At 39.8% G+C, this 26,801-nt stretch overlaps 2 protein-coding genes across 3 annotated transcripts in view; both read left to right on the top strand.

The window, feature by feature from the left end:
• The window catches only part of kcnn2 (potassium calcium-activated channel subfamily N member 2), a 50,501-nt gene extending 38,353 nt beyond the window's left edge, over positions 1-12,148 (top strand). Inside the window, exons 8-9 of one of the 2 annotated variants that reach the window (XM_026942498.3) lie at positions 2,268-2,337; positions 5,052-12,148. In XM_026942498.3, coding sequence (XP_026798299.3) covers positions 2,268-2,337; positions 5,052-5,312 — 331 coding nt within the window. In that variant the 3' untranslated portion in view covers positions 5,313-12,148. The remainder of the gene's footprint in view (positions 1-2,267; positions 2,338-5,051) is intronic. The other variant, XM_053241523.1, reaches the window with a different exon arrangement.
• Positions 12,149-13,108: 960 nt separating this feature from the next.
• Positions 13,109-21,123, top strand: drg1 (developmentally regulated GTP binding protein 1). Its single transcript, XM_026942842.3, has 9 exons — positions 13,109-13,330; positions 15,242-15,365; positions 16,214-16,389; positions 16,712-16,781; positions 16,875-17,044; positions 18,149-18,279; positions 18,820-18,987; positions 19,628-19,750; positions 20,755-21,123. The coding sequence occupies exons 1-9, from the start codon at positions 13,292-13,294 to the stop codon at positions 20,852-20,854; spliced, it is 1,101 nt and encodes a 366-aa protein (XP_026798643.1). The 5' UTR covers positions 13,109-13,291; the 3' UTR covers positions 20,855-21,123.
• The last annotated feature ends 5,678 nt before the right edge of the window (positions 21,124-26,801 follow it).

The following is a 26,801-nucleotide window of genomic DNA, read 5'->3' as shown; positions in this document are numbered from 1 at the left end:
AAACAAAACATGGAGATGTGTTCCAGCCCTTTCCCCTGAGCGGTGTAAAGGCCACTTAAGCAGCCAAGTGCCTGGCAAACTCTCGCTCATAACTCAAAGTGCATTCCAGCCCCCTGCTCGCTTTTCTGCTTTCCATGCCCTTGAGGATGAAAGGGGACTGCACTTGCTTTGGTTAAGATAAGAAGCTCAGAGGAAACATAATTGAATGGAGGATTTGAATAATTAATGGAAGCTGTATGGATCGGGCTAAGCGGGTTGGTTTAGCAAAGAAAAAAAAAAAACAAGCTACGTACAAGCTACCTGAAAGGTTTCATAGAAATTAATTCATAGATTTTTTTATTTTTATTTTTTTTGGTGCCAGGTTCAAGGGACATATCGATCAGACATCTCAGTCTAGAAGAGGTCTAGGAGTTTTTGCCATGGATAATCTTAGATTTGCAGTTTGATCTCTATGAAGGCAGAATCTATGTTCTAGTGCTTTGTCCAGAATTACACAGTATTCACTCTGAAGTGCACTATTTTAATATTTAAAGGGTGAAAACTATCTAGAGCACTCATGAGCTGAAATTAGCTATAGACCGGAATCAGGGGTGTAACACAATACTACTAACTGTATTTCTATCTGTTTAGAGCTCCAAATAGCCATATCTGTACCTGTATTTAGATTGAATTTTGAAGTGGGTGTGGCCTAAACCATAACCACTGGGGAAAAAACCCAGAGGTAGAAATGTCAGCACTGTCAGCATAGCGTGTGAATTCTGACTCTGACAGTTCTCCATCAATCAAATACAAAGACTAAGTTTTTAAAAAATCTCACTCACACAGTTTTTACTATTTTTTAAAACAAATTTCATTGGCTCTCGTTCCCATAATATAAACTGGTACCCTACTTTAAACTTCCCTGATCACCCCGGTCACCCTGATCTTGTGATAGCACCTTTCTAGGAAACAAACAAATAGTGCGCCTCCTATTCGTGTCTGTATTTGTGTTTGTTTAGAATGCATTATCTGAATAATGTACTTGTATTCGTTTACATCCCTAATAGGAACAGATAGTGACTGAAAGATTTAAAGGTGACACCAGACCTATGTAGCGAATGAGATGCGGTTTGGGACAAAGTGGACTCGTCATAACGTGTGCCATGTGGAAAAAAAAAAAACTCCTGCCACAATCGCTAGTGATATTATTAAAGAAATCCTCCACCCTGAAACACATTGATTATGTTCATATTGAAATATTAGATTCATTTGTTGTTTGATGCAGTATTTTCATTATTTCTGTGAGAAGTTAGCGATCGTCTGTCGCTCTGACATCACAAAACGAGGACATTGTTATTGCTAGTGCAGTTACAGTGACGTTTAACAGGAGGAAAACTTCAATAATCTCAAACATTAGGGATAACAGACAGCTTTTGCTGTTAGTTCCTTAAAAACAAAACAGCAAGAGTTTTATTCCACAAATGTTCAGCGTCAACATAGAAGTAGTGGAGGCGTTGGTGCAGACATTGGGCTCCGAGTCTTTTGCGATGAACGCACAGCAGCTGTACAATGCAGTTGCGCTCTACGAGATGAGAGCACGATTGCATTGATGGTGGGATTAGCATGAATGTTGAGGCTTAGGAGCTGATCTGTTAGAGCAGCATGTACAGATGAGGAAGTGGGAGAGCTCGACAGACTAAAGGACTAAAGCGCCGCTGCATCACTCTTTTTAGGTAGAGATGAAGCAGGGGCTAAATCCTACTACACTACTATTAACAGGTAAAACAGCATTATTTAGAAAACCAAACATCTCAATGAAAGAAGTTTAAACTCAAAACGTCCACTTAGAATTTCATTATAAAATAAAGCTTGTATTTTTGGAGCTTGCTTGTTAACTCAGGATTGATTTTTCATTTAAGGTGTGTGTGAGTGTGAAAATAAACAAACCTGTTGGTGGAGGTTTTTTTCTGTGGTCGTTGTAGCACGTTCCCTCGATGACTATGATCATGAATACTACAGCACAGTCCCCTGGCTGCCTCACAGATTAGGGTTTATGGGTAAGATCCGCTGCAACGGATTCAAAAGTGGACACTTGCATGCTCTCAGGCCGCCATGCTCCGCCCCTTCTCCCTGCAAGCCTTGCATCTTCCTTCCATTTCCTCCTGTGCATGTCCCTGGACTGCTTCTGCCTTCAGATTAATGTACGTGCCTTGCCAGTGGACAACCTAAAGACTGTGAAAGTATTTTTTTTAACCTGATCACTGACCACTTGCCTGTATTGGGCTCAGATTAAGAAGTGTTAAAATGGAGCAACGGAAGCTGAATGACCAAGCAAACTCTCTAGTGGACCTCGCAAAGGTAAGAGTGACCACAAACCCCACCTTCCCTTCCTGAAACACTCTTCTCCAATAATTCAGTTGATGTCAGATGATCACATGAGTCAGTGTTTCTCCTGCATGCTGTAGAGACTACTTTCTTTTAGGTTTATAATCAAAGATGTGTGAGTCTACAGGTGTCAAATGAACAGCTCTTTATGTCTGAGTCTTGCTCTTGGTGTGGTTAGTGTCTTAGTGTCTTGTTTGAGGTTTTTACTTCCTTTCTCTCTCGTTTTGTTCAGTCGCGTACCTTTCATTGTTTTGTCTCCGTTGTCCAATACAGTGATGTTAACACAGCTCGCAAGTTTTTTTGCAAAAAGATGTGACACAACTCGCAGAGTAGCAGGCACGCTGCCCGCCTGACTCGGCAGAAATCGCACGGCAAACTGGGAAAGCAGACGCTCAGAGAGCTGATGAATCAGCTCAAACACAACCCCCCCCTTCTCTCGCTCTGTCTTTCTCTCCGAGCTCTGACATTCAGTCGACCCCATCGGGCACGTCCCAGTTAGCCACGTCCAGCCTTTATGCTGTGTGAGTCATTAGCTAATGTTACCCTGTCGTCTCCTTTCTCGTGCCACGCGTCCCGGAGAAATGTAAGAGGGTGACATTGAGCAAGCGAGGCAGCGAGGCGGAACTCAGATTCGTTCACACTATCTTTATCTTGCTGCCACGATTGCCTCTCTCCATCAGAGGGCGACGTAGCATTAATCCTGACGGCAGATGCTGCCACCAGCAGAAGCCTTGTATAATGAAGCTTAAAATAACTCTGGCAGCTGCGCAACTTCAGACTCCTTTAGTCAGCTTTCTGCAATAAAAGCCTCCCTGATGAGCTGAGCATCCTCCTTCTTTTGTGCAGTTTAATTTAGTTCTTAAAGCCAAAAAGTGCTATGAATGCAAATAAATGGATAAGGTAAGTAACAAAACCCTGCGAGAGTCCTTTGCTTTCTTAGGCAGCGGTTATGCTGTCATGATTGATGGCCATGATGCTAAAGACCTCAGGGAAGCTTCTAACTGAACACCGTCTCCATCCTTCCCCAAATGAGAAGAATGTGGTAATTGTTGCATGGTGGTTGCGCTAGTGTTGAAAATCCCAGCTCCCCGAGTTCTGCAGCGAAATCTGCATCCTGTTTGGGTTTGGAAGTGATTAGAGAGCCTCTAGAGAAAGATCTATCCATAGATCCGGCTTCGTCACGTCTCTGTGATTATTTGGCGAGAAGTAATCGACTGATCAGACTCCACTGCAGTGTGAGGTGATAGAACAAGCAGGCAGGTTGTGCAGCAGAGCGTTTCTCACTGAAACTCCATTAAAGCTGTACAAAAGAGGGCTGAAAGATTTGCTGATTTTGCCAAGTTACAGGCCTCACTGGGTCAACAGTTAAATCCAATCAGCCAATCACAAGCTTGATAATATGGCATCAACACCATAATGTATATGCTAATGTTAACTGGGTTTTAATTACACAAAATAGTAGACTCAGATACTGCTGGAGAGAGAACACAGCTAATTAAGGGGATCAGTGAGCTGACTGAAAGTGATATCGAATATGAAGTGAAAATAACTCGGCTCCAAAATGGCAGAACAGAAAACGTTCAGCCTGGCATCAGAGAGATTGTGAGTTCGAATCCTGCGAGTCCTGATCCGTGCTCAGGAGCCAGGAGAGAAAAATTCACTATGCTCTCTGAGTATACTCTCGCTCTCCTGCCAATCACAGCGACACTAGCAAATCGTGGGCGTCTGTGAGGTCATGTATGCGGAAGAGGGCAGATAGCTCGTTCCTCCAAGTGTGTTACGCTGCCCTGTGGTGCAGCATGAGCAGCAGCTCGAAACGATGTTGGCTCGTGTCACGTTTACTGATTTGAAGCTTGAAATCGTCTTGTTTTGTTGGTAGATTATTTTGCTTCTTTCTAAAAATCCAAATGCATCTAGATTTTGCTTTGATGTCAGTATGACTATTCCAAAAGGAGGTGGCAGTTTTACAAGAGGGTTGACACTTGTAATTTGATTTAATCAGAGGGCTGAGAAATTTAATTGAGAAAAGGAAGGTCTATGATTACTTCATAACTCTGAATTCACATGTAAGCGCCGCATAATGACCAACGCACGTGTTTCGCACGTTTATTTACATTTTTGAAAATCAAGATAATAATTCCCAAATGTACATTATTTTCAAATTAATTACAAAAACACAAATCAGTAAAAATTTGTGAGACATTTACCGAACATCAGTACTTCTTTCTAGATCATGATTTAATGATTTAATACGTTTTAGAATTGGTTTAATAAATGAATGTATTTAATTTATAAATCAATCATTTAATTTAATAAATTTCACAGCATGTAGAAAGTTGAAGCAGGATATTTAAATGCATCTGTATGAAGTTAAAAAAAAACATGTGGTGTGAATTGTCCTTTAGTTTGTGATTGGCTAATGAAATTGAACCTAAACTCCGCCCCTGGTTATGACATGCACAGGCAGGGCTACTTCCAAATGATTTTATTCAGGGGTTTTGATTTCAAGACAAGACAAGATTAGTGAGATTTGTGAATTAATGCAATTAGCCATGAGAACTTGTTTTATTTTGTGCTGTATGAGTCTAATCATGAAGTTAACATAAAGAAATTATGTTTTAAACAATCACGAACTGCTAACTGACTCCTGCTTCTGTCTCCTCTTCCGGCTCTCCCCGTGGCCTCAGACTCAGAACATCATGTATGACCTGATCTCTGACCTGAACGAACGCGGCGAGGACACGGAGAAGCGCATTGCTGTGCTTGAGACCAAGCTGGAGACGTTGCTGAGTAACCTGCAGGCTCTTCCGGGCCTCATCAGCCAGCTGATCAGCCAGCAGCAGCGTGACTTCCTGGAGGTGCAGCTGCAGCCATACGAACGCTCACAGTCTGTATCTCGACGGCGCTCTTCCTCCACGGCACCCCCTACATCATCAGAGAGCAGCTAGAGCCCCTCGGAGCGCAGAGACCCTTCGCCATCATATGGCTGACATGCATCTTACTGTAAAGCCTTACGGTGTCTCAATAACGCGTCATCCGCCTCCTGATGACCGGGTGACGCAGCTGAATGGCGTACAGCTTTTAATTTGTACCTCAAAGTTCTCTTTTCTCTGCTGGCAGGTTCTCAGAGAAATCTTTCCTCAGTATAAAAGGCGGGGCTATCCTGAAAACCCCTCCTCACACACTCATCAGGAGAGCAGTGTCACACAACCTCCATGGCACAAAATAATACTGTGCCAGAATAGTGCTTCCCAATGGACGTCCTGCTCTTCCTGTCTGTACGAGACTGTATGAGACTGAGTAATTCCTCAAACCAGCAGGTGTTAGAGTTTTTTTTTTTTTTTCATCCAGCAGTCGATAGGGCACTGACCCCGCTGACCCCTGACCCCCAACCCCATCCGGAGCTAACATATAGATTTACACACTGGAGGAGAAATATATATTTTAGATTAGAAACAGCATCAGATATTATGGTCTTCTTCCGAAGGCGGCCCTTCCAAGCTATTCCCTCCAGGGGCCAAACAATATCACAAAACAATTTATTTTTATTTTAAATTTCCAAACGAATGCGTCTAAAGCTATACTTGCACTTCTTATGCACTTCAATGCTGACTGACTATTATATCAATTTATGTTGCTCTTTAGAACAAAAGTAAAAACACATTTAGTCGTTAGATTATGGCCAGAATGTACGACTGTGTAGTCTAAAAGCAGGATACGATAGCAACTAAACGCCCCTCCTTATATTTAAACGGGACCTCAACCTGAAACTGTGCTTATTTCCTAGATGTTAGACCGCTGCTATTACTGCTGCATCATTCTCAAACTCTCAAGATGTTCTTAAAGGGATAATTTGGTGACAAATCTAATTTATTCTACTTCCTTCTTAATTGGTGTCTGATATTTACTTCTTTTAGTTTTGCGCTGTAGCTCATGCATAATACCAGGAAGTCTATCTCATGCTGTAACGTTATGGAGGCGGGCATCTTGCGCAACCAGAATTTCCTTTTCTTCAGCGCAGTCTGGTATCTTTCCGCCCCATAGACCCAAAGTTTGATCGTGCGTTTCTACAGGAACGCTGGATGTTATACAAACGATTATATAGTTCTGCTTTAAGAGCTTAAGTCTGAGAATATGGAACATCTCTGGAATGGAACTAAATCGTTTAGGAGGCTGGTTGACATGGTGGTGCAGCGGGTAGCGTTGCCACCTCACAGTTTCAAGGAACTCGGGTTACGGTCTGTGTGTAGTCTGTATGTTCTTCATGTATCTGCTTGGTTCTCCTCCGGGTTCTCCGGTTTACTCCCATCAACAAACAAGACGGTGACTCAAATTGGGCACAGTGTTCCTGGGATGGGATCTACCGCAACCCTGACCAGCATAAAGCGCTTACTCAAGACGAATGAATGAATTTAGTAGAATAATATATATACACACATACAGTACTGTGCAAAAGTCTTAGGCACCCTATTTTTTTTTTTTATTACAAACTTTGTTATAGATTTTTCTTTTCTTTTCTCTACATTATTGATTCAGTACGAAAACATTTTAGATTCCAAACATTAGTTTTCCAGCACAAAATTAAATGTTACAGAAAAATGTTTGTATGTCAGTAAAGAAAGCAGCAGATTCCATAAGAGACACTTTTCAGACAAAAAAACATAATGAAGGCTGCTGGGTTTCGCTGCAGAAATAAGAAGCGAGTCGACAGTCAAAGTCTCCAGAAGAACTGTGGCTGCTTCTGCAAGATGCTCAGTAACACTTACAGCTCATTTCCTTATAAAACTGCACACACTGCACCTGAGATACTATTTTGTTTTAAAAAAGCGAAGGATCGTGACACCAAATATTGACTTTGTTTCATTTATTACTGTTTACTGCTCTTTATAGTATTTTTTAATGTAGAAACATTTAATTTCATTATTTTTGAAGGCATCTTTGCTCTACAGCATTTCTTTGCATGTGCCTAAGACTTTTGCACAGTACTGTGTGTGTGTGTGTGTGTGTATATATATATATATATATATATATATATATACACACACACACACACATAACACACATAAAACGACAAAGCAACATATGCAAATTAAGTTCAAACGATTGTCATAAATGATTCGTCTGACCAATCCTGTGACACGTGTGGTCCGGCTTTTCTTCCATTCCCCATTCATAACTTTAGTTCCTACCTGCAGTTAGTTCCCTCTTTACGTTTTGACACATAAAATGGAAGAAAAACTTGGTTACAACTTATGCTGTCATACCATATCCCTCATTAAAAGTGTATAGGGACGTTACAAAGAAAGATAAAGCTTAGAAGGAAGTAACAGAGATTGTCTGGTGAGTGTATAGTTAATACAGTTAGCTTGCTTTGCTAATCCGCCACTGCGGCTAGTACAAAGCCTAGCATGTAACATGTAAATCAAACAACTTTTAGAATTTAGAAGCTGGAGAAGCTAATACGTATGAGAAGCTAATGCGATTTCTCATTATAATTGTTTAAAAAAAACAAAAAATGCTGGACTGTGCACGCTCACAAGAGACAATCTAAACCCTTGTTAGCTTGAATGTAAGGTTACTTGTTAGCTACGTTAGCCTCCTAGCTCCAGTGCAAAACTGAAAAAGCAACCATCGGACACCAAACATCTTGAATGATTGGCTAATTTTGGTGTGAAAAAATGTTGCCAGATTTCTTGCCAAACTATTCCTTTAATAGCAAAGTGCATCTCTCTCTGTCTCTCTCTCTCTCTCTGTCTCTCTCTCTCTATCCAGCCGAGAACAAGGTGTCAGCTCAGTGTTCTGTTCGTCTCCAAAATCTCAATGAAACCCACATTCACCGGAAGCTATTTCTGGATGTATCACATCTGTCTAAGAGCAGCAAATAACTTTGTTCGGAAATGCCTATTTTTATACTCGTGAGGACAAGCACACCTAAAAATCCGTCTCTGGCGTAAACACAACACGAAAAACTCAAACTGTGGCCGAGAGTGTGGCTGGCGATCGGAACCAAAGCTGTGAAAACTAGCGAGAGCTCGAATGACCCTCGACAGCTTCCTGTAGGGATCCTGGAAGACCATCCGGGCTTCCGTCCCAGCGTAGCAGTATAACAAAATCACACTACTGTGACTTTCAGTGGGAGAGAAACGTCTCATGAGTGTTACACAGAGATTCACATGTCACATGACTGTCGCATGCAGCCGTGGCTCACGGGACAGAGGAACAGCTTTCCACACGGCTTAGGTCTAGTCTTAGACTGCAAAATGGAGAGCATCTCACGCTTAGTGTCAGGATTTGTACTTCTGCCAAAGATAGCAATGATTCATCAATCAAGAAAATAAATGTTGTCACACAGCAAAAAACTTAAATCTGGAGGAAATCAGTGCAATACTGTTATCAAACTGTGCAAACGAACATGAGATTGGATTTACCACGTCTTTTTTGTATTTTTTTAGTTGAGTGCAAAAGTTTGCATCCCCCATGCACCTCTATTTTACTATTTCGTGACCTCAGTATTACTCTTCACCCAGCTTATAATGCTAAGCTCATGATTTATCTGCAAATAATAGTTAAAAATAGGGATTAACAATGAAAAGTAGGTGCATCCTGTTTGAACCAGTACAACACACCAAAAAATAGTTTCAGAAGAAAGAAGTCAAAGTTTTGCCTCTTGGTCTCCAAACCTGATTTGAAGAAGTCAGTATATTACATGTGCAAGAGTTACAACACATAGATGTTTGTGATGTTCGAATATTAGAACTGAACTGATTCAAAAGCTGCTCAGAGTGGTTGTTAATCGACAAACTGTGGTCTGGATACATACATAGCAAAATAATGCAGTGGACTAAACGGAGTACTTGGGAAAAATATTGTAGCAGCTCTGATAAATGTGTGAAAAAAAAACCCTGTCCATAGTTCTGCGACTGTAGTTTTCTATCTGTAGCAGATTCTCTGTTTCTCAGATCATGTGCATTTATGGAAATGATTTAGCTGAAAGCAGCTCATCAGACCAGAGACTAATTACAGGGCTAGAGACATTCGCAAAGAAAGGGAAGATATTTCACAGGTTTTTTAAACATCTGCTTTTCACAGATATTTATTTTTTCCCCCTCTCTGGTCTGATTAGCGGACTAACAACATGGCTTGTTTAACAGTTGACAACAAAAACAGAACTTTAAAGACAAAAGAAGTAGCTTTAAGTTCAAAACCAGTGTATCTCATCTGTCTAGAGTCCATGGCACCAGTCAAAGTTTTAATGTGAAGCGACACTAATAAAAACAAAATCTAAACACTTCGAATAGTCTTATTTATAGCCATAAACCACTCAGTAATGAATTAAAAGGTAAGTGTTATCATCATCCAGTCACGTTAGTTGTTTATGCTGATCTTTGTATGCACCTTTGTAAGATTTTTATGTAACTTTAATGTAAAAGTTTAGTGGAATACCCCTGCTAAAGCGACTGGAGGCATTAGAGAAGGAATAACACACTCCAGACCATGTGGTTATGTGCAAAGTATCCACACTGTTTATTATTATTATTATTATTATTATTATTATTATTATTATTATTATTATTATTATTAGTGTATTATTTTCATATAATCACATGATCTGTTGTGTGTTATTCTGCTTCTAACACAGCGATTTGCCAACGATTACAATGTTTACTTTATTACCACACATTTGAATGGTTTATAGTTAGATTTAATGTTGTGGAACATCCACGAGACAAGTTACTTCCTGTTATCGCTTACGTTATAGCAAGAGTCTTTCCATAAATGGTAAAAAAATGTCTTCTAATTAAAAAAAAACTTTACAACAATAATTATGTTTTCTTTATAAAACAACAGCACATTATTTTTAATCCGTTGATTATTAGTCTTAGATTAAGTTGAGCACCCACGAAACATGTCCCAGTAACGTATTAGAATGAGTGTATTCATATAAACCTATCAGACCGGAGAACTGAACTGTGCCGTGGTGTAAAGAATCTTAATGTCTGGTTTTTTTTAATGTTCTCATCATGTCCATGTGTGTCTTCAGATACTGTGCCTCCAGACAGGAATTAGAGAATATTTACATCACATTCAGAAAGGGGGATGCAAACTTTTGAACTCATATGCTGTGTCTTTCACTATTAATATTTTAATTGAAACTATTTGACCTTTTTTTCCATTTGCACTCAGCTACAACAATTTACATCTCTTAAATTATCTTATACATCTCTTATACATCTCTGTAATGTTTTTTTCCTCTGCTGTTATCAGTCTGTCTCACAATAAAGACTTTATATTATCATTTGTACAAAATCAAACAGATGAAATGATGCTAAAGTTGAGCTCAGATGGCTTAAAGGTGCAATTTGTCATTTTTAAAATTAATTCTCAGCCTGTAATAATTATATACTTTCAAAAAAAAACTTAGAAAATTTTAATCACACTTTTACCATGTAATGAATTTTTTATTTGCTTTATTTGTATCAGGCTTTTATTTTTCATATTTCTGGCCCAGAAATGAAACTAGCTCCTCCACATATCTTAGCTTCTCAGCTTTGCTGCTTTTCTTTAAAGCTCGTTTCTACTCCAGCGTATTTGTGTGACAATGCAGAGAGGGGGTTTATGGGTAATCATAAAGAGGGGGTTTATGGGTAATCATAGCACACAGGGGCACAGTGACAAACCGACATGCACAACAAAATCCTAACAGCGTATGTAACAGCGAATCTAACAGCGAATCTAACAGCGTATCTATGGTGCTGTGCGTCACACAGACTTCAGGTAAACGCCACCTGGTCGAGGTGGGGAGGTGGGGAGGTGGGTGCGGTTGCGTAACGAGAAACGTCGTGACAAGATATTGTGTCGCTTCTTCTGAGGGTTTCATCACGGGTTTTAGAGTAATATTGTCACAAATGCATCTCAAGTGCTTGTGTGTAAATAATAAAATGGTTGCTTATCACGTCTAGTATACAAAGAAAGCAGAAACAGAAATATCGTCTCTCTTTTAAGTTTCAAGACTTCACTTTCTTTTGCTTTTTGTTTCCTGTAAATTTTGCTTGGATTCCTGCAACGCTGCCCCCAGTGCACACGCTGATCACGTGTCCTAGCAGGACCTCCAGACATATTCGCATCTACGCTATTACAGACGCATAGACATAAACGAATGCCTTAAATTCAGCTCACGAGGCATGTGTAGTGTCATCAGAGGGGGAGGAGTCAGCAGGGGAGATGAGTTTTGTAATTGTAATTCACCTCGCAGGCAGCAGACGGCGCTAAAGATTACAAACTGCACCTTTAAGACAAAACTGAGCTTTTCAGCTAGAGATTCACTTCAGAAAACCTTCAAAATTTAGCAAATTGGCCTAAATCGTAAGTAGTGTAGGTCAGGCTTAACTAATAATCTGTATCCAACTCCATTTTGAGTCTAAGACTAGATCTAATCTGCACAAAGCAGCTGGGATCTGAGAGCTCTGTGTATTTCAGTTCTTTTAAAGAGACTCCTGTGTCTGATTCCTGGTGGTCTGTTGCAAGTTGCTCGCATGTTACGGACTGTGATCATTTTTTTGGAAACTCATCTGATGGCCTGAAGCTGGATGGATCAGCGCGCTACAGAGCGAGAACACGTCCGACGTACCAGATCGGTGCTGGATCCAGCAATTTCACCAACACTTGAGTGATAATAATGTATGCAAAATGATTATGAACAATAAAAAGAAACTATTTACCAAACAAACAGCACTGCTCGTGAATTATTATGTATATCTTCTTATGAATCAATAATGTCAGACACAATTCTATCCTACATTCATCCTAAATTATTATATCCTACATTCACAATGCACAGTTATTATTATTATTATTATTATTATTATTATTATTATTATTATTATTATTTATCCAGGAAGCAGCGCGGCTGTTTACACTTGCACATATTCCATTAATTGATTTTAAAATGAGATGTAAATATGTATTGCTCAGTCTCACATATTCATAGTTTTGGTCTTTGATTATATTTTTTATGCTTTGTAATAATTTAAGTAAGAAAGTTACCAAAAAGAAACTTACTCTGCTGGAAGTATGCATTTTTTAAATGTATCAATAAGTTATTTTATGGTCATTTATACTAATATATTATAATAGTTTATAAATTAGCATTTTTAATATGATGTTATATCACGTAAGGAAATGTTTGTAATTTTTATAGTACAAAATATTGTGTTAAAATATTACGTTTTAAGTTATAATAATATTTTGGAGAGAACTTCAAAACAAAAAGGAAAAATACTTTATTGAAATTAAAAGAAAATTGAACTCAAGGTATGAAAATAAAGTCTTTATATCAGGGTATTTAAAGGAAAATGAAAATATCACTATATATATATATATATATATATATATATATATATATATATATATATATATTTGAAATATGAAAATTGTTACAATGAAAAATATTTTACAATTTGTAAGTTTTGGAAGCAAAATCAGCTTTTACCGGTTTTCCTTGTGGTACTGTAACATCAACAACAATGCATTTTATGAAAGTACTTTTGCTACTTTTGTCTAGACAATTGCTCAGATTAATTGTATAATTTCACGTTTTTTAAGCAGGCGTGTAATTTTAGGCAAAAAAAAAAATGGATTTATTATTTTAACCACATTTTCAGATAAGCCATGATGAAACCAGCTTGATGATTCCCTGCAGTGTGACTCCTCACCAGCAGGCGGCGACATGCGGCTCGGCGCTCAAGCACGCGACCGCTTTTTCGCGAGGAGCCGCTCGCGCGACGGCATGACAGCGGTGTGCGGAATTACATTAGCACTGAGCTAACAAGCTATATAAACCTAAAGACAGGAGGAAAAAACTCTAAACAGTGTATATTATTCCCTTTACTTCTTGAAATACTCCTGCGGAAGGACTAACGCCGGAAAAATGAGTTTACTGGCCAAAATCGCCGAAATCGAGAACGAGGTTTGTGTGTAAAGCTGGTTAGCTTAGTAATCAGTGGCTGAATCCCAAATAGCTTCCTGTTCCCTACGCACGCGCACTGCGTAGGCTGGTACGTTAAGTGTTCCAGCGCCATATTTAGTGCACTAGTTCACTAGGAGGAAGGCGTTTAGGATACGGCTCTAGGTTGAGCTCCAGCAGCATTGAAACCGGGGCCGCGGTTTAACGTTAGAGCTGAATTTTCACAGTTTAGGAATAACTCCGGTTTATGAATTAAAGTTAGCGTTAAACAGCACGTCCACCACTTCAATGCTAGTCGATTTGGCTATTTATTTTTATTTATTTGTCTAACATATGGGCCTGGCCTAGTGCAAACCTGAGTTAGCTTGCTTAGCTGGCACTGACGTTAGCAGCTACAGAGCGCCAAACTCATTTACACTCTCTAGTTTTTTTCAATAAAACAAACGAAAAAATACTATAAACACTATGAAATATAGTAGGAAATTAGTACATAAACCAGACAACCATGATTAAAACCAATACAAATTAAAGGAAACAATCTAAAAGTGCCAGTGATTGAATAATGTACATGAACCTGGGGTTTGTCGAAATATCATCTCGCGATACTTCACTCAATATTTTCACGATACACGATATATCGCGATATTTTTGTTAGCTTTGCTTTAAAAAAAAGGTGCAAGCTAAACAGTAGCTCTTTATAAAAACTCTTTAAATTATGACAACCTAAATATATATTAAACTAAACATTAAAAATTAGTGTCACCTCTTGTGGATGTTGAATAACAATATAATGTATAATATATATATATATATATATATATATATATATATATATATATATATATATATATATAAACAATCTGAATAAACCTTCAGAATAACACAGAATTAACACTAAAATAATAATAATTAATAATAAAATTGTAGAAAACTTGGTCAAATCTTCTTCCAGTGTTTGTCCTTTTTTTTTTTTTTTTTTTTTTTTTTTTTTTTTTAAAGTATTATTTATTTATTTTAAAAAAATGCTGATCACTGATATCTGAGATAAGTGTATCATGGCATCATTTATCACGATATCAATATTATAATCGTCGCATTACCCAGCCATAGATAATACATTTTATTTATGGTGCACTTCTAAATGTGATGAAGTAAAAAAAAAAAAAAAAAAAAATGATAGATACAATGAACTATAAAACTTAGGCAAAATATTTGGCAAAAATACAAAAATCTTTATGCTAAAGTACAAAAATGGACATAGTAGAATTAACTGAATTGGATATTAAAAAGATACAGGAGTGCAAATTAATGAATGAATTGAAGGTGATAAAACAGTGAAGGGCATACTGCTGCAAAACCACAAACCTAAAAGTAATTCATTTAAAAAATAAATAAATAAATCAGTTTCTAGTGCTGTATTAAGAATACAGAACAAGTAAACTAATTCAGCTCATGCTTCGTGTTATCTTTGTGTATTGCAGTATTTTCTGGACCAAATATTGACCCGATAATGAGTTATACGACGTGATTTGATATTCAAAATGCACGACATATTGTATGTGTTTATCAGTATCAATATGTTGTATAATTTGCCGTATTTCCTGAACTGTAAGTTTTGTTTTTTGGCCTTTTATCAGGACCTTCTCTGAGTAAGCAGTTTATCTCTCTTCACACTCAGAGGTGTGATTGTGTGCTTTAAGACGAGTTGTGTCCGATATCATCACACATGCTCATAGTATAAAATACAGCTCAGATCTGATCCGATACTGATCCAGGTCATCGTTGTCTCGGATGTTTTCAGATTGATACGCTTCTTATTTAACGTGGTCATATCCTCCAGGTCTGCCCTTATAGCATTGAGTGGCAGTTTTTAGAGAAGTGTTAAGACATTGTGATTTGTGTCCTGGGCTGCAGATGGCTCGTACTCAGAAGAACAAGGCCACGGCGCATCACTTGGGCCTGCTGAAGGCTCGACTGGCCAAACTGCGCCGGGAGCTCATCACTCCTAAAGGAGGCGGCGGAGGAGGACCCGGAGAAGGTACGTCTTACAGCATGAATTAAATAACGCATGTTTAGCTTGGAGAAGGAATAGACATGGGCTGACACAGACAGACTGCAGTCAGTAAAATGTAGCAGGCGGACATCATGTATTAGCAGAAATCTATTGTGGAATCTGTCATTTATATGTTATTTGTCATGTCTCTCTCCACAGAGTCTCAGTCTCAGGTGGATACGAACCATTCGATTTGTTTTGTACACTTTTCTGGATCCAACAGACACAAAGACTTTTTTCCAAACTTTTTTTTTGAAGATATAGTTACTGGATTAGGAAAAGCTCACAGAATCTTTAAAAGTAATGGAGGATATGTAGGAAACATGATTTTTTTTAAAAATAAATAAATAAACAAACAAATAAACAATGCCTTAAGCTGTGGCCAAAGCAAAAGTGTATTAAGTTGCTGAGAAAACTCGTTTGGAAAACTGACTTCTGGTCCAGAATGGTTGTTTATGTTTGGAGGCGCTTCCTGTCTGTCATTTTATAGAACCTATATGGGCCTCCATATATTAACCTGGAGGCGGAGCTTCGTGAATATGGCTGGGAATGATTCAAATGTTGAACCTACGTAACTGTTCGAGACCTATACTTAAAGGAAAAAAGAGAGTAATCTTACTTGATGCAGGTTTAAGAGTTCTGTGTGAAGCACTTGGTGCGTATTTCATCTGCCCTTGTACAAATTTACATTTCTGGTGAAAGTAGGTGGTTCTTGCCCATGATTAATGAAATGTACTAGATTCTCCAATGGTTTATGAGACTACTCTTGACACTATCGCGTGAGAATATTAGCATTTCAGAAAGCAGTTTTGCAAACTTTCTCTGTATTTCAGGCTTCGACGTTGCAAAGACGGGAGACGCGCGTATTGGCTTTGTGGGCTTCCCCTCGGTGGGTAAGTCCACTCTGCTGAGTAACCTGGCCGGAGTGTACTCCGAAGTGGCCGCTTACGAGTTCACTACGCTCACCACGGTGCCAGGAGTAATCCGCTACAAAGGAGCCAAAATCCAGGTTCTGGGACAAATCGATCACACAGCACACACTGTTTATTTATTAATTTATGTTTGGCACAGAACTGCTGCGTCATATACAGTTATAACAAGCAGTTATATAGTTTTTAAATACAAATATTGTCATAAATAAATTGCAACTTGTCATGAATGATTTCATATTGTGATATGAAAAATATTGTGCAACTATTTAGTTTAGCACAGAAGAGTAAAATAGTTATTATTTCTCCAAAATATTAAGCTATGTGAATTTTTTGAATGCATTTAAATAGTTTAAAGTTGTGCCATTAATGCTAATGTCTCGTCTGCTGTCTTCGTTTTAGCTTTTGGATCTCCCAGGTATCATCGAAGGAGCCAAAGACGGTAAAGGCAGAGGACGACAAGTTATAGCAGGTAGAGAGAGTGAAATTTATTACACACACACACACATGTTGTGCCATTGAGGCCTTTGCATGTTCAGCTCATTGATCTTGACGTGTGTTTCAGTGGCTCGTACCTGCAACCTGATCCTGATCGTCCTGGACGTTCTGAAGCCTCTCGGACACAAGAAGCTGATCGAGCACGAGCTGGAGGGCTTCGGCATCCGCCTCAACAAGAAACCTCCCAACATCGGCTTCAAGAAGAAGGACAAAGGAGGCATTAACTTCACCACTACTGTACGTCACACTGTCATGCACTCACTCACTTTTATTTATCAGGTTACTTAGGCTGAAGTCCATAGTACTCAGAACTTGGGAAAAAACAGAACTCTGGCATGGAAAGGTGCGGGCATTCAAATTCTCAGTCAGGTTCATGTCGAGTTCTCAGACATCAACACACCTGATGTCACAACAAAATGGCGGCACACAGTCAGCAGATTTCCCTATGCATCATTTTATACTTGATAAATGATATGTAAATGAAATAATATGTAGCTTTTGTGTGAAAATGTGTTTTAACAGCCTTGTATATTTAGATTTGTAATGTAATTCTTTTGATTTCAGAGTGAAGAAATAATTCATATAGATGAAATTCAGAGTCTAGCCATACAGATATGACCTTGCTCTGGGTATCCATGATTTTTTTTTTCCCCAAGCTGAAGTACTGGAACATGTTTAGATCAAAACTTGGGAAAATCGAAAATCGTACAATGGATTACAGCATTAAATCCTGGATTTTGTCTCCTCAGGTTTGTATGGCTGTGTTTACTGAGGGGTAAGAGACAGACATCACATCTACAGAAAGTGATGTGGGTTCATACTAGAAAGCAACAAAGCTTCAGCGAGCGGTTTGTTTCCTATATAGCCACGATTCTGATCACCATCTCAAACACCATCTCTGTCTTACGCAAAATAGTCGTGACATGTTTAAGCAACAATTCCAAATGACTGGCCCAAGTAAATTCACATTTTCTGTGAATTCTCAATACTCCACTCACCACTAGGTGACACTGTGGAGACATTAATTGTATTTTTTTCCTCTCTAAGCTCTCTGGTTCTGGAGAAGCCACTGTCCTGAACATGTTAGTGAAGTGTGTGTGTGTGTTAGAGCAGGAAAACGCTTTAAAGTGCAGACTCAGGGTTGGAAACCTGTGCTCCAAGTAGACGTTTAGGGGTGGGAGGGTGTCTCACGTGGTTCCTAAAATGTAGTAAATTAATAAATATGGCTCTTTGTGTGCTTTCTCAAGGGCAGGCTGAGGGTTAGTGGAGTCGGAGTTTCGTTTTGCGCTCTCTCGTCTGTTTTTTTTTTTTTTTCTCACTCCGTGTCCTTGTGTCTCACAGTGTGCGCAGAGCGAGCTGGATGCTGAAACAGTGAAGAGCATTCTGGCTGAGTATAAAATCCACAACGCTGACATAACGCTGAGGAGCGACGTGACGGCCGACGACCTCATAGACGTAGTGGAGGGAAACAGGTACATAATGATTGCAAAGGATTCTGGGTAGCGACTGACCTGCCGTGACCTGCTGTTTAGTTTGAATACGACTAAAGAAGCTGTTTACTCTCTTTTTTTCTGTCCATCTCTCTCACTCTCTCTCTCTCTCTCACTCTCTCTCTCACTCTCTCTCTCTTTATCTTTCTCTGTCTATCTCTTTCTTAACTTGTGTGTCTGTTGGTCTCTCTCTGTCTACTTCTCTCACTTTCTGCTCTTTCTCTCCTCTCTCTTACTGTTTCTCTTTCTCTATCTGTGTTTCTCTCTTTATCACGCTCTCTTTTTATCGTGCTCTCTCTCCCCCCTCCCCCTCTCTTCTTTGTCTCTTTTGCACTCTCTCTGTCCTTCTGTCTTCTCTTCTCTGCCTCTCTTTATCTCTTGCATTCCCTCCTTCTCTCTCTCTTTCCCTCCTTCTCTGTCTTTCTCTATTTCTATTTGTCCTCTTATCACCCCCAACTCTCTCTCTTTAATGTTCATCTCTCTTTCTCTTTCCTTCTCTCTCTCTCTCTCTCTCTCTCTTAGAGTTTACATCCCCTGCATTTATGTCTTGAACAAAATCGATCAGATCTCCATCGAAGAGCTGGACATCATCTACAAAGTCCCTCACTGCGTGCCGATCTCCGCTCACCACCGCTGGAACTTCGACGACCTGCTGGAGAAGATCTGGGATTACCTGCACCTCGTACGCATGTGAGGAAATCCTGAATCACATCAGCTTAGAGCAGAAGTCATACTGAGAGTTTAGAGTAAAACGTATTGTTATACGTGCTTTAAAATCTCAGCTAAAGCACTGAACTGACCGAAAAGCAAATAAAAATTCACCTCGTGCGAAAACCAATTGATTGGGGGGGGTTAGTTAGTTTTTGCCTAACTGCTAGGAATTTCTTGTTACCAGTGTTAGCAGCTCTGGGTTATACATCTTGATACATGATCAACAATCTTACATTTAAAGCAGCTAATGATTCAATACAATATGTTTTTTGTTTCCTTGTGTCCTTCCCTGCGATATATAGACTCATGGTATTTGCATTACAATTACACTGACAGTTTAAAAAAAAAAAAAAAAAAAAGTGAGCCACAGAGTTCACATTTTATGATGATGATATTTTACAAAAAGGGAGCTGCATTGCTAATAATGTTAATACTGAGGGAATATTTGATTAGGTACAAATTCAAAATAGCTAACTTAAGAGCTAGAAGCATGACATAATATCCAGGACTGAGTAATTCAGAGCCGCTGCAGTTAAACTCTTACTGTCACCTGTTTATTAGAGGCTCCAGCAGATGGCTGTCAGCGATTAAAGATTATCTTGTGCTTTTAACTCCTCAGCTACACCAAGCCGAAGGGTCAGCTCCCTGACTACACAGCTCCTGTGGTCCTTCCCGACGGACGAACAGCTGTTGAAGACTTCTGCCTAAAAATCCACAAAAACCTCATCAAGGAGTTTAAATAGTAAGCAACCCCCATAATTTGTACTGCAAAGAGCTAAATCATGAGCAAAAATAACTGCTGTAGTGTAGTATAAAACTTTAATCATATTAAGGTCTCGAGAGCAGAGCGTGACCTCACAAAGTCAGCATAACTTATACTGTGGACGCTCTGGACATCTCTCCACCACTTTTTGATAGGCTCAGTTTAAATATTTTTTATTAACATTTAATTTTATTTTTAGTGGGACAAATTTCACTACAAATGCACTCATCACATTACTACACTGTTTCTCCCCTTTTTCTTCCGTAGAATCAGTGCACTTGAGGTGTACATGTGTGTGCATGTGGTACAACATTTATGCTGATTGGTCACAGTAAATATTCAGATACACACATTCTGCAGAATCGATGCTGTTCTTGAATCAGATTGCATTGAGAAATGAATCAAGATCACAAGTTTAATACAATTTTTGTATGACCAAATATCACCTAGCTAACCGAGAATATACAGACAAGTGAGAAATGAAAGAAAACACCTGAATTGGTGTTTTGACAGTGGTGATGATGAACGCTGTGTCTAAGGCATCACTACAAAATCTCTCAAATGTGTTGAGATCTGGTGACAGTGAACGCCGTAGCATATATTTTACATCATTGTCATACACTTCCTAAATTTCGGCTTCGTCCCAAAGAAGGCATAACCGGTTAATGTTCTTCAAAGAGCATCAGCCCACATGTTTAAAAGCATAGCCTCAGCTATGGAAGGTCCCCTGCGGCGTGCGTGCGCGTGTGTGTGTGTGTGTGTGTGTGTGTGTGTGTGTGAGTGTGATGAAGGATGCAGGAAAAGCCATTATCAGGTCTTGGATCAGAGCTTTATGAATAACTTGTATAAACTTTCTTTTCTGCAAGCTGGTAGATTTCCAGCAGTAGTGCAGGACCTCCCTGATGCAATATACGTGAAACACCAATCATAAATCACAGCTTTAATGGAATGTAGCCTGACTTTTCCCCAATCCTTCTTTCCAGTGCGCTAGTGTGGGGCTCCTCCGTGAAACACAACCCTCAGAAAGTGGGCAAAGACCACGTGCTAGAGGACGAGGACGTAATTCAGCTGGTCAAGAAGTAAAAACAGACTCGAACACTTTGCATGACCAAGCTGCTCTTGACAGCGAACGGCAAGACGGCTTTCAAAAGACCAGAGAGGCCGTCCATGACATCAACGTCGTCAGGTGGCTTTTCATTCTTTCCTTTGGACGTCATCAGATCATATATGAACGTTAATGTTGCATTTAGCCTTTCCAACGCATGTGTTGAAGCCACACATGGGTTGAATGCTGTTAAAAAGGAAAACATATTGTATCTATAGGTTTAAATAAAAGGATTAAAACTCTGAAATGATGCTTTTCATGTCTGTAATTCAAAACTGTGAAATTATGACCTGTTATTGATGATAAAAGTTGTTGTATGGGAGATTTGCTTGATGCCCCACAGCTGCAGGGTGACTGGTTCTGTCCTCATCTCTGATTAGTGTCTGTGGAGTTTCACATGTTCTGCCTGTGTCTGCATGGGTTTCCTCTGGGTTCTTCAGTTTCCTCCCACCTCTAAAAACATGTCAGTAGGGCCAGTAGGTGGACTGGTTAAAATATATTGTTCCTAGGTGTGCGAGCGCCTGTGTGCGCACACATGGTGCCCTGTGATGAACTGGAGACCCATCCAGAGTGTAATCCTGCTTCATGCCCAGTATTCCTGGGATAGACTCTGGATCCTCCACCACCCTGAGCAGGATACTTCCTGAACATGAATGAAAGCGTGAATGTATGAATGAGCAAAAGATAAAATTTCCAGTAAGGTTTCCAGTGTTTTGACCTAAATCTAATAAAGATCTAGGTATTTTAAAGAAGATTACTTAATAAAGTTTAAAAAATTATTCCAACATGTTGTGAATTATGAGATTACCAAAAGTTGGAAGTGCTAAAGATGTACATCTCTCCTTCTAACTTATCATAAATGCAATCTGCTGATACAATAATCAAATTTAGAGCTGTTTGAAGTGCTACAGTGTGGTTCAGTATGGTGAAAAGAGCTCCATGTTTAGTGGAAATATCTTTGAGAACACACACAGAGGCAACGCCTTCACTTGGACAGGCATACACTGGCCATGCCTCCTTCAGTTACACTTCACTGGGACTGACAGCTACAGAGGCCACACCTTCTCCACTCAGACATACAGACTTCACTGAGACTGGGGAGCACAGAGACCACGCCTCCTTCTTGAGACTGACATGCACAGAAGCCACGCCTCCTTTTTGAGACTGCCCCGCACAGAGATCACACCTCTTTCACACTAATAATTAAAAGCTGTGTGTTACGGGATTTAGTCAAAAGGGTTAATCTTTCTGTCTCTTAATTGAATGGAGTCATTTTTATTGATTCATCTAAGATTTGTCAGATGATTTGTTCAGTTGCACCTTCAGGTTTATTCAGATTGATGTGCTACCCTATCAGGACTACAGCTACCTTTTTTTTTTATTATTATTTGTCGTATTTTGTAATATGCCGGTAGGCTGCATCCATGTTTATTAAAAGAATTTCTTTAAATTCAGGCCAAAGTTGATATATGTTGTATGATATTTGCTTTATTGCTAAACTGCTGTCTGCAATGTTACTTTACAATTTCCTGACCAAGACTTGTAGAAAAAGAAAGGAATGACGCACTGACAGTCTGAAGGAAAGAGGTGGTCAGTCTCAGGTATGAATGAAAGATCCAAGACCTGCAACACAACCATAAAATAAAAAACTAAAAAACACAAATCAACTTTCTATACAAGATGACGTTTATTAGCAGTGACTGGATGAAATGATGCAATGATTTATTTTTTTTTTTTTCTAATCAAACAGCTTTTGCCTGGTACACACTGTTCCCTGTGTTTGCGGCGTTTGCGTGTTCTCCCCATGCTTCAGAAGTTTCCTCCGGGTACTCCGGTTTCCTCCCCCAGTCCAAAGACATGTAATGTAGGCTGACTGGCATTTCCAAATTGTCCGTAGTGCATGAATGGGTGTGTGAGTGTGTGTGCGATTGTGCCCTGCGATGTACTGGCACCCCGTCCAGGGTGTCCCCCGCCTTGTGCCCCGAGTCCCCTGGGATAGGCTCCAGGCTCCCCACGACCCTGTGTAGGATAAGCGGTACAGAGGATGGATGGATGGATGGATGGATGGATGCTCGCTCTCAGCAGTTTTCCTGGTGCAGTGAAGGTATGGCTTAAAGAGCGTCTCCTCCTCCCCCTCGACCTCCTCCTGCGTCTTGCAATAAGTCACTCTGGATAACCAGATCACTTAGTGAATGAAACGCAGAGCAAACGATCGACAGCAGCACAAAGGCACAGATGTGCTTCATTATCCACTCTGTGCACAGAGATGAATGATACTGAGGCGTTCCTCATGCAGCCGCCTCATGGGTTCATCAGCTAAAAAGCATTTCGGGTTTTTTTTCTGTCTGAAAATCTGCTTTGTTTGTAATATTTTACTTTGTAATAGAATGAAACTCAGACTGTCCCTGTCATTCGAAAACGTCTTTTTGTTTTTACTGTCATTTCTTTTAGAGCATTATTGCCTCTATGCTCCACTCTTTTATAGTCAAGATTCAGAGCATTTCCATATAGATTTAGATAGAGATACAGACAGAGAAAGTTCAGGCTGCTGACTGGCGCTGAGACGTGCTGCACTGACACAGACCTGATACACGTCTTTAAAACCATGGTAAGAACACCATCAGTGTCACATTCGCTCAGTGGGGTTACTGAGTTTGTCCTGAATGTTACACTAACAGAGACAGAGCGATAAAGATGGATTTAGCAGGATAGATATAGCTATAGGAGGATAGAGATGGATACATAGAGATAGATATAGAGGGATAAGGTTGGATAGATAGAACTAGATATAGAGGGATAGAAATGGATAGACAGCGCTAGATAGAGAGGGATAGGGATGGATAGATAGAGCTAGATATAGACGGATAAGGATGGATAGAGATAGATATATTACTAGATTTTTACAGCATTGTACACAATTTGCACCAGAATACACAGTTGTTGGATGGATGAATAGAAAGATAGAGACAAAGAGAGAAAGATAGACAGATAGAAAGATGGATAGATATAGATAGATAACTATAGATTTTTGCAGGAGGGTGTATGGATGAAGATTGAGGTTCAATCAGATAGATAGATAGATAGATAGATAGATAGATAGACGGGTGACAGATATAAAGATAACTAGATTTTTGCAGCATATATATAGAGCATATATCCCTCTATATCTAGCTCTATCTATAGATAGACAAACAGACAGACAGCTAGAGAGAGGGATAGATGGACAGAGATATAAAGATTGTATAAGAATCTGTGTTGGTAATCTAACTTTTTAGTATTCTGAAACGTTCTGATGGAAATGATGCTGTATCACGCTGCGATCTTTTTTTATTACTGCTTTAGTCTTTACTGTAGAACACTGCAGTTCCTCTCTGGATTCCTCCAGATGGACGAGTGAATAGACGTGTGTGAGTTTGCATTTTGGTATCAGAGTTGAACAGAATACAGTGTAGTGTTTCCCAAAAATGATGCAAAGGTCTCACCAGACCATGAGCTCATGATGAAGTCTGCATGACGATGCTTTTGGCAAATCATCTCAAGAATTCGAAAGATCTGTTCTTGGTGTTCAGGATTTTTGAAAAACGCTTTACACCACTCCCATAATTCACTCAACACATTTAAAAACAGGTCACTGATGTAATCCTTTTCTTCCTGAGTTACTAAGTATTGAAACACTTCCTGAGGCCGGCTATACTTTCATACACTTACAGTACAGTTACAGATCCAATACTCCATGCTGCTGAGTGACATTGAGGAGTGCTACGCTGATGCTAAGCTGAATGTCTTCAGCAAAAAAATGTTAAGAATATCATCAGTGTCCCATTCATCCGCTGGGGTTACTGAGTTCATCCGGAATGAAATGGATGTATGGACAGTGTGTATAGTGTGTGTGGCAGAATGGTGTGTCTATGGGAGACTCCTTCAGATAGCAAATGCTGCACTCCTCCATCTCCACCCTCTCTCCCCCATCTGCTGCACTTTCTCCTGTAAATTATAGCGGCACTTTAGCTAATGAAAGAGTTGAAGTCCAGGCACTAATAAAATCCATTAAGCGAATAAAGCACTTCCCCCTCTAACAAAATTAAGAAATCTGCCCCTCCTCCCCCCTTAAAAAAAAGAGGGAGGACTCTATATTAATATTTATGAAATGCGGAATGGACCCCTTTACCCCTTCGTCCCCCCCCCTCCCTCTTTAGGGGGCCCACACTTTGCCCCGCCCTGTCCAGCAGCCTTTTAGTCGTCCACCTATCGCTGAAGATTTCGAGTGACCACGCCTTTTGGAGGTAGGAGGGGCAGATGATGGAGGGATGTTGGAGGAGAGACGCCCAGGAGAGCCCGTCTTCAGTTGGGGTCGGCGGTCCAAGAGGGACAACCAGCTCAGAACAGCGTCTCCTCTTCGTTCTTCAAACTAAGAACTGAGCTGAGAACCGTCCACGTATTGGGTGACCTGTTGGACAATCTCGATGAAACATCTGAAAGAAAGGTATGAATTCAAAAGGTCATGACCAACGATGAATGTCTAACTGGTTTTGCTTTTCTCTTCACAGAGCCGTTTTGAAAAGATGCTGGTTCCTGAAAGTTCTGTTTAGTAGAAGCAAATGTGATTGGGAGATTAGGGAGTTTAGAAGATAAAGAGAATTGTTAGAGTGTGGTACAGAAGATCTTCCGTTCTAAGACATGGGTAAGATGTAGAGTTAGAATGGTTCAGATCAAGTGCGTAAAGGATGGGAATCTAGAAAAAGGTCGAAACTCATCCATGAAAGGTCTAGACTCATTCTCAAAACCACGGTAAGAATGGAAAACCATCATTCCATCATTGGTTTCATTTCTACTTTGATCCACTTTTCCACCTCATTGAGAGATCTTCCTTTCTCCCACCCATCTCTCAAACCATCATCCCCATCAATGCGTTTGTCCTCTTCCTTTTCATCATGCTAAGTGGTCTAGTTCCCAGACCTTTAGAGTTGATTAGCGCTCCCATCTCTCCCATTCTGACTAAAGCATCTCCAGGGAATTGACAAGTACGTGAATAACAAGATTAGCCCCTAGATGAATGGCCAGACTGGAGTCCAGCTTGGTTTCCTTACTCAATAGGCACTTTGTGTATAAATGTACCATCCTTTTAGGGTGATGATCTCTGTGGAACGGCACCCAAAATTGCAGTCTTTTGATAAAATGCTGTGTACTTCTATTCCTGGCTAAAGGACTTGCATTTGGTCCTTCCAAATTAAGTCTCAATGTCCTATTTCCCATCCATCTTTGCCATTGAATGCTTCTAAGTAAGACTACCAGACCTTCAGAGTCTCTATTTTTTTATTAAGGTCCTCTTAACAAGACCACCATCAGTCTGGCAAACTCAATTTTTATTGACTTTTTTAAAAGAAAGAACAACTAGACTAATTCATTGGTAAGATTCTGATTTGATTACCAAAACCACTAGAGTTTTTTTAGATTGTTTAACTGATATTTTATAACCTTTAAAAAAATTAGCTGATTCATCTATCATGACAATAAAGGAGGTGCAAGATTTTAGAGCGGGCGGGGTTTGACGCAGTTTTGGCGCAGAAAGGGCGGTGCCCATGTCTCGCCGCAGTGAGATTGTGACCTATGACTAATTTTTTTGCAGATGTCCTTAAATGAACAGTTTCTTGGACACATCCCCCTTGGTTCCGCCAACGGAGACAGAGCTGCACAGGTCCACCACCTGTCAAGACCTCCCTGAAACTCAGCTACCACAATATTCGGACCAACTCCTCTGTTAGGAAACGAACAGCAAAACCTGAAGGGAATGGACATGCTGTTTAAACTGGAGACGTTCCTTGAGGAACTCAGAGCCGTTCACTTTTTTCTTCTTATATCCATTTCGTGAATGTTCCATGGATATACCTTCCATCTGCCATTCATGCACTGGATTCATTTAGCCAT

The sequence above is a fragment of the Pangasianodon hypophthalmus genome, chromosome 17 (genome assembly GCF_027358585.1).
Source record: "Pangasianodon hypophthalmus isolate fPanHyp1 chromosome 17, fPanHyp1.pri, whole genome shotgun sequence".
NCBI classification, from domain to species: Eukaryota; Metazoa; Chordata; class Actinopteri; order Siluriformes; family Pangasiidae; genus Pangasianodon; species Pangasianodon hypophthalmus.
This window is presented reverse-complemented; position numbering and strand designations above follow the sequence as displayed.

Excerpts from the sequence above, each read along its gene's own strand:
- drg1 (XM_026942842.3), top strand. The coding sequence starts at position 13,292 with ATGAGTTTACTGGCCAAAATCGCCGAAATCGAGAACGAG. Across the intron at positions 13,331-15,241 it reads TCGCCGAAATCGAGAACGAG|ATGGCTCGTACTCAGAAGAA; the intron begins GTTTGTGTGTAA and ends CCTGGGCTGCAG. Across the intron at positions 18,280-18,819 it reads GACGTAGTGGAGGGAAACAG|AGTTTACATCCCCTGCATTT; the intron begins GTACATAATGAT and ends TCTCTCTCTTAG.